General features: G+C 41.7%; 1 protein-coding gene across 6 annotated transcripts in view; it reads right to left on the bottom strand.

Annotated features, from left to right (window-relative positions):
• The window catches only part of nrn1a (neuritin 1a), a 15590-nt gene extending 1462 nt beyond the window's left edge, over positions 1–14128 (bottom strand). For 4 of the 6 annotated variants that reach the window (XM_008289198.1, XM_008289200.1, XM_008289197.1 and 1 more), the window contains exons 1-3: positions 13829–14128; positions 6302–6449; positions 9–2583 (exon numbers count right to left, since the gene is read on the bottom strand). In XM_008289198.1, coding sequence (XP_008287420.1) covers positions 2355–2583; positions 6302–6449; positions 13829–13883 — 432 coding nt within the window. In that variant the 5' untranslated portion in view covers positions 13884–14128 and the 3' untranslated portion in view covers positions 9–2354. Of the gene's footprint in view, positions 1–3; positions 2584–6301; positions 6450–13828 lie in introns of all 6 variants that reach the window. The other 2 variants (XM_008289199.1, XM_008289196.1) reach the window with 1 other exon arrangement.
• Positions 14129–16523: the final 2395 nt, after the last annotated feature.

Genomic DNA, 16523 nt, shown 5'->3' on the forward strand with positions numbered 1-16523 from the left:
GACTTAATACATTTTAGCTGCTAGCTAAAAAGTTAGCTAGCCCAGCCTAATACATTTTAGCTGCTAACCAAACTGTTGGCCAACCTGAGCTAATACATTTAAAACAGCTAACCAGATGGTTACCTAACTTGGCACAACACCACATTCTCTGTTTTAGCCTCTAAACCAAACCGTTAACTAACCGGCCTTGATCTAATCCCAACAAAAGTGTAAGCTAAGCTATCTCATGCTTTGCAGCCAATAGTCAACTTATCAGTGTCTTAGCTGCTTAACTGAACTGCTGGCTAACTTGATTCAACCCAATTTAACTGAGCTAGCCACACTCAGTTTACCTGTTGCGCTGTATCTGTATTTTAGTTGCTTCCTTACGTGTTTGCTCACCTGACCTAATGTGTTTTAGCCGCTAACCGCATGGCTCGCTAACCTGACACAATCCCAGTTACCTGCCAACACAAACACTGTCTAAATTAGACTTTAAAATACACTGTTAACTGCTAACTTGTTAGCTATACAAGCTCATTCTACTTTAGCTGCTTGTTAAATTGTTAAATTTAGATGCTAAGCTGTTCAAAAGTAGCCCGGGTGACTTATTAATCTGTTTAACTGCCCAACCAAACAGTTAGCTAATGTGCTCCGGTGTGTTTTAGCTACAAACACAAACTTTGTTAGGCTCTAAACCGTTAACTAACCCATTAACCTCTTTGTTGCTAGACAGTCATTTGGGTTAAACCTCATCTATTTTTAGTTGCTGAGCTAAACTGTTCGCTGAGTTGATTCAGCCTTGTTTAATTCAATTCAATTTCAAATTATTAGCTAGCTATGAGCTAACCTGGTTTCAGTTTACTGGCTTTACCGTACTGTTAGCTAACATGGTAACCTGTTTTTAATCGCTAACCAAGCAGTTATTAGCTGCCAACGTAAGCATTGTCTCGTTTAGCCTCTAGACTGTTAACACATTCATCGTTTGCCAAACTAGGCCTTTGACGTCACTGATCTGCTTTCACTGCTAAACTGTTCATGTTTAGCCATCATGACTTTTAGGCGAATCAGGGTCAATCAGATTAACAGCTATACTAATTATAAACTAAGACCCAGCTAGCTAGGTACGACAGGAGATTTGTGACTCAATTAGGCATCATTTGCTCGATTTCGGACAAAATTTGGGATTAAAATTAGCCACAGTTTGTTTAGCTAGCCTCGAACGAGCTTGAATCCGACCAGCGCCAACACATCGGCGTCGGTGCCCATTTCCTGAAACGTTTGAGACTCTCTGAACTGATTTCATGCAGGTTAACGTCAGTCTAGAAAAGCAGGCTTGATACTCAACTACATCCCTGCACCTCAACGTTTGGTGGGGAAAGAAGGCTACGGTCACACCAGAAGCTGACGCAGCGAGATTTCGTCACGTGGCGTTGATTTCATAACGTGGTAGCAAACTGGCCAGCTCAAGAAACAAAACACTAGAAATTTAAGACTCACGACTGACTGCAAGCCATGCTGCACGGGTCGAAGGCCAGAACCGCTTCCTCGACGCCGACCTTCGCAGGCGGGCGTTTCGCAAAAACCGGCTTTGCTGCCAGTTGTGACCAATCCATGGATGAAGGAGCTGGTGTGACCGTGGCCTGAGCACAATAAATAGCCAATACAAGTACAAATATTACATCACAATCAGGCATTCAGTCCATCGAGTCTACCGCACTCAACCGAGTCAACTTGGCGTCATAAAAAAGGAAAAACTGTCCGTGGTGGCGATGAGGCGACGGGTCTGAAACGGGCTCCAGGCCTCAGCTTGTCTTATTGATTTTGTGGCGTGAAGCTCGGCCCGGCGTTACACATGAATACGTACCTCCGGCTATATGGGAACCCTAATATATAGCCTGATACTGTGCCAGCACCCTGCAGTCACATAGTGCTGTCCAGGCCTAGCCTACGAACATCAATAATTCATGGTTGACTTTAATACTGTGTAATTCCACGATTGTAAGCGGGCAAGAATCCATCAAATTTTCATCGTTGTCATCATTTCGGCTCGACGGCGTCTTGAATATTTCATGTCATCGACCTCTGGGGCAGGTGATTGGATGAGCGCTCCGGGAGGACGGCCAGCAGAGTCCCAGGAAGGCGAACCGGGCCGCCGTCCGGTGATGTCGCAGTACAAATCCATTTTGGGTGTTTTTTTGTTGTTGTTTTTTTTTTATCTCGTGATGAATTCAGTATCGAAGAGCAGCTATCACTCTTTTGCTATTTTATTTTTTTCGCTTGGATTTTTTTTTTCCCCCACTTTTTTTATTTTCTTATTTTATTTTTTTATAGCTCCTCGTCGCTTCGTGTTTCTATGTTTTTCCTCGTTCCCGTTAAAACGCCAGCCAAGTCAGTATGGTGGGCAGTGTGGTTAGGACCAGGACCAGGCCCCTGGCGTCGGCGGATCTGGGGGCTCCGTTGCCGCCGCCGCACAGTTCAAACAAACTCCCACGGAAATTCAGGTTGCGGGACTCCTTTTTCAGTTTGTCCCAGAGGTCCGTCGCTCCCTCCTGGCAGTCGGCCAGCGCCGTCGTGGCACAGGAGTGGAAGTTATCCCAGTAGCTGGCAGGAGAAAACACAGCAAGCGTTAACACCACAAGCCCTCGACTGCAGTGGGAGGCCGGTTCTAAACTGAACGCATCAACGACTCCGGAGGCAGAGCCAAGAGTGGAAGTCATCCCAGAATCTGGCACAGCGAGGGAGAAGCTTACCAAGACACAGCCGGTGAACTTCTTCTAGTTTATATATAACAGGAAAACAAAACTGAAGCAAGTGTGCCGGAGCCTCTGAGCAGATTCCTGCTCCGTCCTTCCCGTCAGCGTCGGGCCAAGAGACACAAACGCTAAAGACAAAACACGAGCTGCTTCACCAGACACCCCGGAGCTCACGTCCTCTAGCAGCGAACAATAAAAGATGCTATGGCTACGTCATCACTATGTTAATGGATGCTAGGCTGCGTGAGCACATAAGTGAAAGACGGCTGGATTATTGTTGAGTTTGTTCCAGTCGGCTTTGAAATGACCTCCCAGTGTGGTTTTAAATTTTAGCTTTTGGCTTTTTTACAGTTGTTGTTGAATACTACCGACTCACTGCTTTGACGTGATGGTGTTTTGTTGACATTTTGATTTATTCATACCACAGCTAATTAAATAAAATGTTAAATTAATGTGTACAAACCATTATGCACTTTTACCTAAGAGTTCACACGGCTAGTCATACTTCTGCGTTTGTATTTTAGCCGTATTTTCAGCTATTTACGCACTTTTATGTGAAAATGTACTCTGCTAGCCATATTTTAGTTTGCAGTCTTCACATTTTATGTACATTTTAGCGAGCTATGTTCTCTGCTTTTGACAATTTACAATGGTAGCCAAGTCATTAGCTAACAATTTTTAGTTGTTTATGTATTCTAGGTTGCTGTTTAAGCAGTTTCATGACCTTTAACTAACAATGTACACTGTTAGCCAAATCGTCAGCTAACAATGTTCAGTTCATGTATTTTGGGTTGCTATTTTAGTGGTTTAATCACCTTTGATGAACAATTTATACTGCTAGCCATGCGTTTAGCTAGCAATTTATAATTGTTTATATACTTTAGGTTACTAATTAGGCAATTTGACACCTTTAACTATTTACACTGTTAGCCACAACTTTAGCTAACACTGTTCAGTTGTTTACGTATTTTAGCGTGCTGTTTTCGTAGTTTAGTCACTTTTAACTAACAATTTATACTGCTAGCCAAACGTTTAGCAAACAATTTATAGTTGTAGAAAAACCTTTGGCCGTAAAAAATACAAGATTTTATACATTTTAGCCAGCTATTACTGCAGTGCCACTTTTAACCAACAATTTATACTGCTAGCCACACCTTTAGCTCACAATTTACAGTCGTTTATGTATTTTAGGTTGCTATTTAAGCACTTTGATGACATTTAGCTAACATTTTACACTGCTAGCCATACATTTGGCTGAAAAACTCTAATTGTTTCTACATTTTAAGCAGCTATTTTAGCGGTTTATCGACTTTTGACCAACAGTTTGCACTGTTAGCCACACCTTTAGCTAATGATTTACAGTTATTTGTGTATTTTAGGTTGCTATTTCAGTAGTTTAATCACCTTTAACTGACGATTTATACTGCTAGCCATACTTTTAGCTAAAACAAAGTCCAGGGTTTTATACATTTCAGCCAGCTATTTAAGCAGTTTGATCACGTTTAACTAACAATTTACACTGTTAGCCACACCTTTAGCTAGCAACGTTCAGTTGTTTATGTATTTTATGTTTTAGCTGTTTATTCATTTTTGTCTAACAATTTACAATATTGGCCATAGCGAGCAATTTAACAATTTACAGTTTTCCGGTGTTCATGCATTTTAGTTTTCTATTCCGGCTGTTCATTCACTTTTATTTAACACTTCACACGTCGAGCTGGTGTTTGACAGAAGATGTGTTCAATGACAAGTTGAGAATCTGACGCTTCTTTCTACCTTTAAAGTGATAAATTGCAGCATTTTGGCATTTTTTTCTTTTTAAAGATAACATTTCTTTTATAGGATGACTGTGATTAAATTACAGTATTAAATCTTTTGACGCTATCTGCTTTCATTTCATCCTTTTCCTTCCCTTTCCTGCTCCTTCCTCTCGTCCTCTCTTCATGCTTTTGCCTTTATGTTTTATTCATACTGAGGCCTCCTCCTCCTCCTCCTCCTCCTCTTTGCCCTCATTTTCCCTCTTCTGTTTTGTCTCTTTTTCCTTTTTTTTTTTTATTATTTTTTATTTTCTAACCTCCACCTTTCATCTGTCCATCTCTTTTTTCCCTCCTTCCTCCCTGTTGCTGTGAAATCGACACCAGCCGGCTGCAGCGCTCACACAAAGGACACGTGGCGGCGGCGGCGGCGTATCTAATCCAATCTTCCAATCTGCTCTTATTGATGTTGACCTCCTGAACCGGGTCGTGTCGATGCCGCATCTCGGAGCAATTATCATGCGAGCGTGTGCACGGGGGAGGGGGGGGAGGCGTATTAACGCCGCCGCCGCCACGCCTCGACACCGCTGTGATGGAGCTGTCACTGCATTAAAAAACCATGAGCGGGAGGCGGCGGGGGCTTCCTGCTGCAGGGTGCCATCTGGTGCCCACCCGGCCTGGATGCTGCTGTGTTGGGTGGATTAAAGCAGGAGGCGGAGGAGGGGGTTGCACATATGCACAGCCCATTACTAACTAACTGCACCCCCACCCCGCCTCAGGGCTGGTGGCTAAATTACTCATATTATTTTCAGCGAGAGCAACAGTCAGGAGCCGACACGCTAGCAGCCCTGCAGCTAACCGTTGTGCTAGCGCGGCCGCCGCTAGCTGGTTCTCTCACCAAACAGTCAGGAGGGGAAAAACTGAAAATATGCAAACATTTCCCTCTAAAAAACTGATTTATCCGTCATCAATAGTTGACCAAGAATCAGTTGTAAAGAAAATATTAGCATATTAGCATGTGTACGATATAGCATTAGGGGGGGAATCTCCCTTTAACCTAATTTACACAAAATATTCATCCTGGGACGTGTTTGAGAGGCGAACAAAGTCTCCAGTTGATGTAAAAAGACTTTTTTTCTTTTCGAAAATCACGACAGAAACCGTAAACCTGCGCCGCTCTTATTGGACGTGTGGTTTGATCGTCCAGATCTGAGCCCAAAACATCAAAATCCCCTCAAACGTCTCAATTAAATACTTTACAAACAACGATAAGCGAAACTTTTGCACCAGAAAAAAACTGGAGAAAAAAAAAAAAGCTCTCGAGCAACAACCGTGAAGCCGCGACTGGTTCGTGTTTACAGACGGGCCTGGACGCGAACCGGATCGTGTGTGAAGCCTCCTTTTTTTTGTTTTGTAAAATAAATAAGGAAAGATGATTCGTGGCGTTCTGTGTCACGAGGACGTTTCCGGCTTCTCTGTGAGAAGCAGTTAAAGAGAGAAAATCAAATTTATACACGATTAAGGTTTTATAACTGATTTATCTGTTCGTTTGGCTCGATTTTATTTGTGACACAGTTGTGGTTAAAATGGTGACACGACCTCGGCCTCCAATGTTTCGTCGACACGTCCATCCACCCCGACCTCCTCACTGCAGCAAACAGAACCTCGCTTGCTTCTCTGCTCTCGTCATAATTTCTACCGCCAACAGGGGGCGCTGCTTGTGTTGCATGCCACATGCTACGCATCACTTTGTATTGTTTTAGCTCAGTTCCAACACATAGCTCAGTGTGTTTCTGGTGTGGGTGAACGTACGTGCAGATCTTGTGCAGGTTCTCCCTGTCGTCCAGGTCCTGGGGATAGTTGGCCATGTCGTCCCCCAACTGAATCAGACAGTTTGAGAAACCTTTGAACACCGAGTCACATTGACCAGCACTGACCAGCACCGTCTGCAACACAGAGACTGGGGAGGGGAGGGAAGACAAATTCACATTAAATAAAATGACAGCAATCTTCTGTTTGACCTTGCAGGACGAAGGCAGGCCTCTGATCCACTCCAGCTTCCTTCATCCGTCTCAGAGGAAGTAAGTCACACCTCACTTTTCTTACTTCAAACTTCCCTTTAGTCGGTATTTCAGTCTGTGTGGTTGGTGCATGTGTTTATCAAAACAAAGTGGAAATGTTCAAATCACATATAAAAGACGGTGTCATCAGCGTACAGACGGAGCCACATAGTTAAAGTGTAATTACACTTCTCAAAACTCTAGTTAGCTTAAAAGAAGAGAGAAAGTTAAAACACAAATGTATGAAAACATGGCACAAGTTACAAGATCAGAGAAACAAAACAACACAACCAGCGAAGCAAAAAGCAAAAAGACAAGAATGTTCAAGAACTGAAGCTAAAACACGACCCACGAAAATATGACAAAAGCACAAAGCAGGCTAATTACTGCGATTCGTACCACGGACGTAAACACACAGCGTTCCTGTTGCTACAAAGGTAAATAAAAACAATGATTTTAGATGTTTTATCTGCTTTTAGCCTCTGGTACTTCTTGCTATTAATTTCCTTCTGTTTATTCCAAACCCAGCTGGATTTTTAAACTTTTTCTCCGTTATGTTTAACCAACAATTTTATTTGTTTGTCCAGACTGTTAGCTAACAATTTAACATTTATACTTGGAACAATCGTTTTTTTTACAAATTTTAGCTGTTGTTTTAGCTTTTTGTCCACGGTTTACACTTCCAGCCATTCTTTACGCGAGCAATTTTGAAAAATTGCTATTTTAGCTTTGCATCTGGTTTCATCAAGTAATTTATACTGTTAGCGATACTTTAATCTCACAAGTTTCAACTACGTCTACAGTTTAGCTAACTATTTTAACTGTTTATCCACTTGAATCTCACAGTTTAAACTGTTGGTCATGTTTTTTGCTATGCTTTTGGATATTTCAACATTTTGTCAACTGTGTTTTGCTAACAATTGTGTATACTGTTAACTAGCATCGCAATGCTAGCCACACCTTTAGCAACACATTTCCAGTTTATGAATTTTAGCGAGCTACTTCGTTATGAACTTAAACTGCTTAGAATTCCATTTTTACTCGCTATTTTAGCTGTTTGATTGTAATGTTTAGCTAACAATTGATCTGTTTGTCCATACTGTTAGCTAACATTTCAATTGCTTTTAGCCAGTAGCTTCAACCGCTAGCCGTACTTTTAGCTAATCATTTCCAACTGTTTATTCCTAGCATATTTACCTGTTCCAACAGTTTTTCTAATATGTTTTACTAATTATCTCATTTGCTTCATCATGCTGTTAGCCAACAATTGTCAATTATGGTTCCATTTTATTTCGCTATTGTACCGCATTTTATTTATAATGCTTAACTATACTGTTAGCTAACATTTGAACCGCTTTCAGCCAGTAGCTTCAGCTGCTAGCCATACTTCTGGCTAATCATTTGTACCTGTTCATCGCTAATCTAGTTAGCTATTCCAACATTTTGTCCAATATGTTTAACTAGTTAACTTATTATATAGCTAGCATGTGAACTGTTGGCTAACATGTGAACTGTTAGCCGTTAGTGTTTTGTCCTGTCAGGTGACAGATTGAACATTTTATTTCCACCATCATCCATCCGGTTCATGGTCTGAGCTTCTCTCTGGTTCTGCTTTTAGCTTGTACCTGTTCAGGTGCATCAGATTTAACAGCAGAACCACTGGGTCCATGTACTGGACTGGTTCTGTTCCTATAGTTCAGACCCGATCGAACCGTCCGCCTCCTGACAGGCAGCGTGTCCAATCAGCGCCTCCCTGCTTCACGCGAACAGGAGGAGAAAACCTCCACGAGGCAGCGCGCGGGCCGCCGCCTCCGACACGCCCCCTCCCCCCGCGGGCGGCGCGCTCACGCCCCGCTGCACGACCCCGGCTTGTCTGCGTGCGCGCGCGCGGCTGGTTAAGCCGATTGATCGGTTTGGATAATAACACGTCTGCTGTCCGGTTCCGCTCCACCGGGCCGAACCAACACGGCGTGACGTGTTCTGCGCTGCACGGCTGTTAGAGGAGGACGGGCCGGTTGGTCCAATAAATCACGAGATGGTTCCGGGTCACGGTACCGGAGCACCGACCTGAACATGCTGCTTTTATAAACGTTTAACCTTTAATTTATTTATTCAGGAAATCACCGCTAATTTACATAATTTCCTTGTTTTTGTGTGATTTTTTCTTTTTAATTAAATTGCAGATAAAATCTTTAAAATCACCAAAACAATAAATTAACTGTAAATAATTTCCACGTCAAGAATCTGAATTAAAACATAAAACCATAAAATTAGAGGTTTTATTTTATTTAAATGAACCAAAAATGATGTGAATCAAACATTTAAACATTTAAACATGTTCAAATTCATCATAACATTTAAAAACAATCTGTTTATTTACATGCTGGTTGTTTATTTGTGTGATTTGTTCTTTGACAACATTTGAACGTGACGTCACAACTTTTTCTGTTTAAATCGGCAGAAATATTAAATTAAAAACATCTGCTGTCAGTGGAAAGAAGAAAATATGAATATTAAGGATTGTAAATGATAAATAATGTTTTTTTAAACTGTTGTTTTACAGATTTGTTCCTTGTTTTCATCAAATCACAGGAAACGATTTTATTTTACATGTTGGCTGAAATGAAAAAGACAAAAACCAGTTTGTGTTTCTACTCGTGCTCATTCTTTCTTTTACTATGTTTGTAAAATAAAAATCAAATCAAATCAAATGTAATAAAATAAATAGAAAAAATAAAATAGTCAAAAAATAAAATAGATAAAAAATAATTAAAATAAAATAATAAAATAAAATAAAAATATTAAAATAAAATAATAAACACAATTTCAATAAAATACAATAAATTAAAATAAAATAACATATTATTCCTGTATTTAAATCATCTAAAAATGTCATTATTTTCTCATTATTTGCTGTTATTTGAGAGAAAAATGTGAAATATTTGGACAATATTTGTGTTGCAGATTTTTCCTTTTTTTGTTAAACTCCAGATGTCCAGTAAAATAAAATAATGTCCACATGTTAACCATAAAAAGCTCTCAATAACAATAATAATAATAATAATAATAGTAACACCAGCAGTGTATAGATGTTGTTTGTCTTTACTGGTAATAGCGTCACTGAAGAACCAGAACCAGAACTTTAACGCCATGACGTGACGTCACAGCAGACGCGTCAGCAGCTCCTCCTGCACGTGACACCTTTGACCAAATTAATTTGATTTTCCCTTGTTTCGGTTCATTTTTGCCAACTTTCAATCGACTAAACGTGTTTTCAGGCCTCGTTTCACTCAGTTCTTAGAACCTCACGCAGCAGCAGCAGAATCCGGTTTAGAGAAGAACCGGTTCATCATCAGAAGGTTCATCAGCTGGAGACACATGTCCTCCTGAGGAGGAGGTGGAGACCAAACATGGAGCCACAAGGGCCTGAACATCGATGAAACGAAGCCACCAGACGCCACCAACACCATCGTGTTGCTCCGTAACGACGAGGTTTGTAAAATAATCGCAAAACAACCAAAACAACGCTTGTCGTGTGTGCTGCCCCCTTGTGGCCAAAACGTGTATTATGGACAGAAATAGAGAATTCGTGGTTTGACTTTTTGTTGGTGTGTGAATCTAAAAAACAAGATTAAACTGGTTTTGCTGCTGCGCTAGCTGCTTCCCTCCGCTTACAGTCTTTATGCTAAGCTACGCTAACCAGCTCCAGCTTCCTGCAGCCTCGTCCGGCCTCTGCTGTTGGAAAAATAACAAATAACCTCCATTTTTAACGAATGTTTCCAAAACAGCTGCAGGAGGACGACGTTGAACCAACGCTGTCTCACTAACAAACACGTTACTGCAACAATCTGCGTCGTTTTTAATTAAGCTGAATTAAATTTCCCTCAAAACCAGTTTTAACTGATTGATTTCTGCATGTTTTAGTTTTTTCCTATGATGTTTTTATAATTTAACTTTTCGCTATTTTATTAAATCATAATATCGCTGTAACGCGTCTTTAATTCTCCCCCTTGGCTTTAGATTATTATTGTTGTTGTTATTATTATTATTATTATTATTATTATTATTATTATTATTATTATTTAATTCGATTTGATTTGATTTGAGCCAAATCATAACACAGAATAATCTGAATTCTCATATTTTCAGAGACATTAAAACAAAAAAAAAGTAGAAATAAAAACAGAATAAAGACCATCTGAAGGATAAATAGGAGCTTAAATCTTATTCTTCTGCTTCATGTTATGATTAAAAATCGTGTTTTTTTATTGATATTATTTGTTTGACACTAAACTGAACCACAAATAAAATCTGCTGTAATTTTCTGGCTGCAGCAGGAACAAAGAAAATCCCTCATAAATAAATATAAATATCTCATAATGAACACAGAAGTGGATGAAAACACATCTCTGGCCTTTTGTTTAGCAGGTGTCACTAAAAGATGAAGAAAGCCAACATTAAATATATTAGTTCAGCTTTTTTCTGCTGATTGCATCTAAATGTTTAGAAATATTTTATTAAACTTGAATCTTAAACAGTTTAAATTTTTAAAAAAAAAGGAAAATTAGTGAAATGCTTTTGTTTTTTATTTCTATTGAATTCAGCAGATTCTTAATGTTATTTCACATTAAACATAAATTGTGGAATCAGAATTCTTTAACAGATAAATTAAATTCGAACCAATTAAACAAATAAAAATACTCATGATGGTGATTTCTGGGAGTGTTTGTGTTTTAAAAGCAGCAGAGAAGCTTCAAAAAGCCTCCGATTGAACATTTTTCTCATCAGACGTCAAACGTTCAATGAGAAGCTGAGCTGACGTGAAGCTGAAGGACTCTGAGGACTTTTTAGAAAATCAGGGTTTCTGTCAGCGGAGGGAAGCGAAGCAGCTGCAGGAGCAGAACAGCTTCTGGCTGCAGATGATTCCTCACGTTTCATCAGAGTTCCTGCAGGGATTCATTCGAGCCCTGAGATGATCCGTCACGTTCACAGAAATCTGGAGATGTTTCTGGTTTGAATCCGTTTTTATTGTATTTCTCTGTGTGTGAGCGGATCTTTTGTTTCTCGGGATGTTGGAGGCATTACATCATCTCACAGTCAAGTCGCTGCAACATGAAACTCTGCAGCTTCTTCTTCTTTTTTTTTCTTTTTGTTTTGCACCAATCAGCTGCAAACAAAACCCAAAAAAAAGCATGAATGAAGCAAAATCCGCTTTTTATTGGCCGGAAGCTCCACGTAGGCTCCGTTTAATGGGAGTAAAATGAAAACGGAGCTGAAACGCGTTTTATTTTGGCTCTTTTTGGGTTTTTTAATTTGAGTTTTTACTCTTTTCTCCGCAGAATAAAACAAAAGCAGCGATTTGTTTCTATTTTTCTCTGATTTCATTCGTTTCTGTCGCCTTTAGTTGGACTTGAATCACATTTTTTTTTCTTTAAAAATGAAAAAATCCAACAGAAATCTTCATTTTTCTGCCACTAATTCGTTTTCATTCTTTTTATTCTTGGATGTGTCTCAGTTAAAACCAGGACGGTCCCGCTGGAGGCGCGTTTTTCTTTTCTTTGCTTTTCGTTCACGCCTCCCATCACGCGCACTCATTCACCTCCTCTCACACACACACACACACACACACACACACACACACACGCTCACGCTGCTGCCTGCAGTGTGTCGGTGCCAGAAGCAGCGTGTTGGAGCCTCACGCGGCGGACACACCCACCTCCGGCTCACACACGCACGAGGCCATTTTACGCGCGTAAAAAACAAGAAATAATTTTAAAAAGCAAAAAACAAAAATACCAACAAATTTACTATAAAATAAAAACAACAGCACGAATCCGCTCTGGCTCAACTTTGCGTGTTTTGTGCAGAAATGTGCGGGAAACGTGAGGCTGTTTGGTGCAGCAGCAGCGCGCCAAAGCTCCGACCCCACGCGCCGCAGCGGCTCCGGACGGAAACCAGCAGCAGGAGTCGGTTCATGTGCAACAAACAAAATGCGCAATGATTGGATTCAAAGCCTGAGAGGAAGCAGCAGCCGCAGACACGTTTAGATGTTCGGTTCCTTCTCCTGCTGCTGGTTTTGGTTCGTGGAGCTGCTCGTCTCTCCAACAATAGCACCGAGGAGCATCCTGCGTCTTGAATAATTCAGCATTTCTCCGACACGCACACGCACACGCACGCACAGCCCTCCTCCTCTTCCTCCTCCTCCTCCTCCTCCTCCGTCGTTATGCAATGCAACAGAACAACAACCAGCTCCGTGGTCCTGCTGCTCCACGCATTAGACGGCGCCCGCTTTTATTTTATTTTTATTTTATTTTCTTTAATTTTCGCTGAAACCAAAACGCTGCTTTTAGTTTGAAATGTTAAAACTAAAAATTACAAACAAACAAAATCAAATGCTGTAATTTTCCTGCGTGCGTGCGCGCGTGAGGCGCGTGCACGGACACGGAGAGCATCGAACGTCCTCTTTGTGTTTTAATTTAATTTTATCTGAGAGATAAAAAATAATTAAATATAAATATAGATATAAATAGGAGCAGCTGGTGGTTGGTTCCGTCCGTGACTGGACCGGTGCAGCTCCGCACACTGCGGCGGGAGAACCGACACCAGCGGACCGGAGACGGACTGAGAGCGGTTCTGCTCGGACACGTCTAATATCTGGGATTTGTTTTCCTTTTCCTGCAGAACCGAACCTCTGCGGGCCTTTTTCTCTCTGTTCTCTGTGCATCACATTAAACAAACCAAACGAACCTTTTTTATACATTTTAAAACATTTAAACTACAAATAAAAACAATAAAAATAAAAATAATTTAAGTTTAAATTAACAATAAATAGAAATAAATGCGGCTCCGGTTCGGGACAACCGGGGGGGAGGAGGAGGGGAGGGAGGGGGAGGAGGGGGGCATTCCCCTTGTTAACGCACACTCGTGTCACGCACACGCACACGCACGCGCACACTCGTGTCACGCACACACACACACTCGTGTCAGCGTGAAGCGGAGCCCCGGAAACCAGAAAGCAACGTTTAAAAAATGTTTTAGTTCAAGTGTGAAACGAATTAAAGTCTACATTTAAAAACTCTTCATCCTCAGGAGGCTCCTCATCCTCAGGAGGAAACTGAGCCAATGTTAAAAACAAGGAATGCGCGTAAAACATTTGTGCGTAAAAACGGTTCTAAAGCAGCAGAACGTGAAGGTTCTGGTTCTGGAAGCGGCGCAACAAAGAGGAGCGAATGTTTGTGAGGCGAGCGGAGAGCAGGAGGTAAAGATGGAGGTCGCTCACCTATGTGGAGGGCGAGGAGCAGAGCCAGGCATCTGGAGGACCAGCTTACTCCCATCCTCTGCGGCGCCGCTCAGCATCAGAGCTCGGACTCACAAAGTTGGAGGTGCAGCTGAGGAGGAGCCGCACATTCCGCGAGAAAACAAAAAAAGATCAGCCTCCTCCTCCTCCCTCCTCTACGGAAAAAACAAAAACAACAACAACCAAGAAAAAAAAAAAAGGGGGAAAAGAAGGAGCGCTACATCCACCAGCGCCGCCCGGATCCTCCGACCTGCTGCCCGGCTGCTCCTCCTCCGCGGTGCTCCGCTGCTCCGCCGCCGCCGCTGCGCCTCCGTGGCCGGTTTTACGGTCTGGAGCAAAAAAAAAAAAAGAGAGAGAGAGAGAGAAAAAAAAACAGCAACGAGAGAGAGAGAGGGAGGCCCCTCCTCCTCCTCCTCCTCCTCAGTCATATTATATTAATAATAATAATAATAATAATAATAAAGTCATCTCTGGTTTAAAGGAAGGAGGAGAAAAAGGCCTCAGAGGGAATAAAAACAAAGATTTTTGTATTGAAAGTGAAAAATTGAAACATTTTATCTGCAGACAAAAACAAACCGATTAAATCTAAATATTATAAATAAAGTTTAATTCTGTCACATTTCATTTAAACGTGTTTAAATTCATTTGGTTGGTTTATTGGGTTTTTATTTCTGTTGTGTGTCCTTGTGGTTGTGTGTTAGTCCTCTGTGTGTGTGTGTGTGTGTGTGTGTGTGTGTGTGATTCGGTCTGAGCGCTGACAGCGTGTTGGATCCTGTTGGAGCTGCTCGCGTTTTTATTTTTAATTTTGTTATTATTCTGTACGAAGAAACGCGTTTTGAGGCCCTAAACGGACTCACACAGGCACACAACTGGCCACACACATCAGACCCAGTGAAAACATTTTTTATAATTAGGGGGAAACACACACCTCAGTAGAAAAATGGCTCAACAGCGCCCCCTACAAACTTACAAAAAAAATGGGCCCGAACACACTTTCAGGTAGAGCCACGAAATTCGGCACACAGGTGTAACAACCCGAGACGCACAAAATAGCCTCAAGAACACATACCTGAAACTCAACAGGAAGTCGGCCATTTTGAAAAATATGGTGGCTTTCCGCCGAAAAACGCCCATTTTTGGCCATTTTCTAAATCCGTCTCCTCCTGGGGACAACGTCGTACACATTTCAAATCTGGCCAGCACAAACTATACGAAGTGGTGATTAAACATTTTTAAAATGCTCCACAAAAGTCTGACGGCGTGGAAATGACGGCCCGTGCGACTTCGATCAACGGCCATTTTGTCCATTTTCAGGGTGTTTCCGGCGTTCAACGGAGTCCTGTCAGAAAGCCGTTTAACCTACAGCTACGAGATTCGGTGGCCAGGTGTAGCAGGTCAGGACGCACAGAAAAGTCAATCAGCGCCACGCCCTAATCCCAACAGGAAGTCCGCCATTTTGAAAAAAACAAGGTCAGAATTTAGCGATTTTCCCTCATTTTTGCCCATTTTAAAAATCTAACTGCCCCTACGTAGAATTTCACCAAAATCAGTTTTGTTCATTTTTTAAATCATTTGTTTTGTGTCTTTGTCGCCGTTGTTTCTGTTTCTGGTGATTTTATGTCTCGTTCCGGTTGTTTTTATTCAGTTTGTGTCCATTTGTATTTGTTGTGTCCATTCACAGGTTTTTGTCCAACGTCTCCAAACGAGCTACAGAAAGAAAACACCTGACATGCAGTCACACAGCAGAAGAGCTCCAGGCCTCTAGAGGGCAGCAGTGAGCTGCTCACCTGAGAGGCCGAGACAGGTAACGTAGTCATGAAACAGTCACGACACTTATTATTATTATTAGTAGTAGTATTATTATTATTGTTATTATTATTATTGTTGTTGTTGTTGTTGTTGTTGTTTTGTGTCAGTCAGATATTTTTGTCATTCTTTTCTTCCCACAGTCAGAACCAGTTGTCCTGTTCTGACCCGTCCACTCTGGTACCTACAGAGATCACAGTACAGATGTGTGGCCCTCACTGACCAACGTTAACATTCTGTAAACACCGGTACTGATCCGGTTCCGTGTGCTCCAGCTGCTATAAGCTCCCTATTCATTAATAGAAAATACAGTCCCTGTAGGACGGATCTCTTCCAGGTCTACGGCGAGGCTACGCGCTAACGGTTGCCTTAGCAACGAGCGCTAACTTCCCCCAAACACTGACGGTGCAACAAAAACACAAACAACACCACAATACGATGGACTCTGTTACACTCGCTACGATCACAGAACATCTTCAGGCCGATGTTCTCCTCCAGGCGTCCTTCTGGTCAGACTGACGCTGGTTAGTGTCCCAGACTCAAAACAACAACAACAACAACAACAAGTGTCGTGACTGTTTCATGAGTTGCCGTGACGCTGGGTCGGCTTTTCCCTCCACTACCGTTACCTGTCTCGGCCTCTCAGGTGAGCAGCTCACTGCTGCCCTCTAGAGGCCTGGAGCTCTTCTGCTGTGTGACAGCATGTGAAGCGTTTTCTTTCTGTAGCTCGTTTGTGTTCATGCACGTCGGCCGCCGCAGTTTAAAGATATTTAATGTCCTTTTGTGCTTGTTTTGCATCTCTTTGTGGTTGTTGTGTGTCTCTTTGTGGTTGTTGTGTGTCTCTTTGTGGTGTGTTGTGTGTCTCTTTGTG

This window comes from Stegastes partitus, unplaced genomic scaffold, assembly GCF_000690725.1.
Source record: "Stegastes partitus isolate 25-593 unplaced genomic scaffold, Stegastes_partitus-1.0.2 Scaffold598, whole genome shotgun sequence".
In the NCBI taxonomy this organism is placed as follows: Eukaryota; Metazoa; Chordata; class Actinopteri; family Pomacentridae; genus Stegastes; species Stegastes partitus.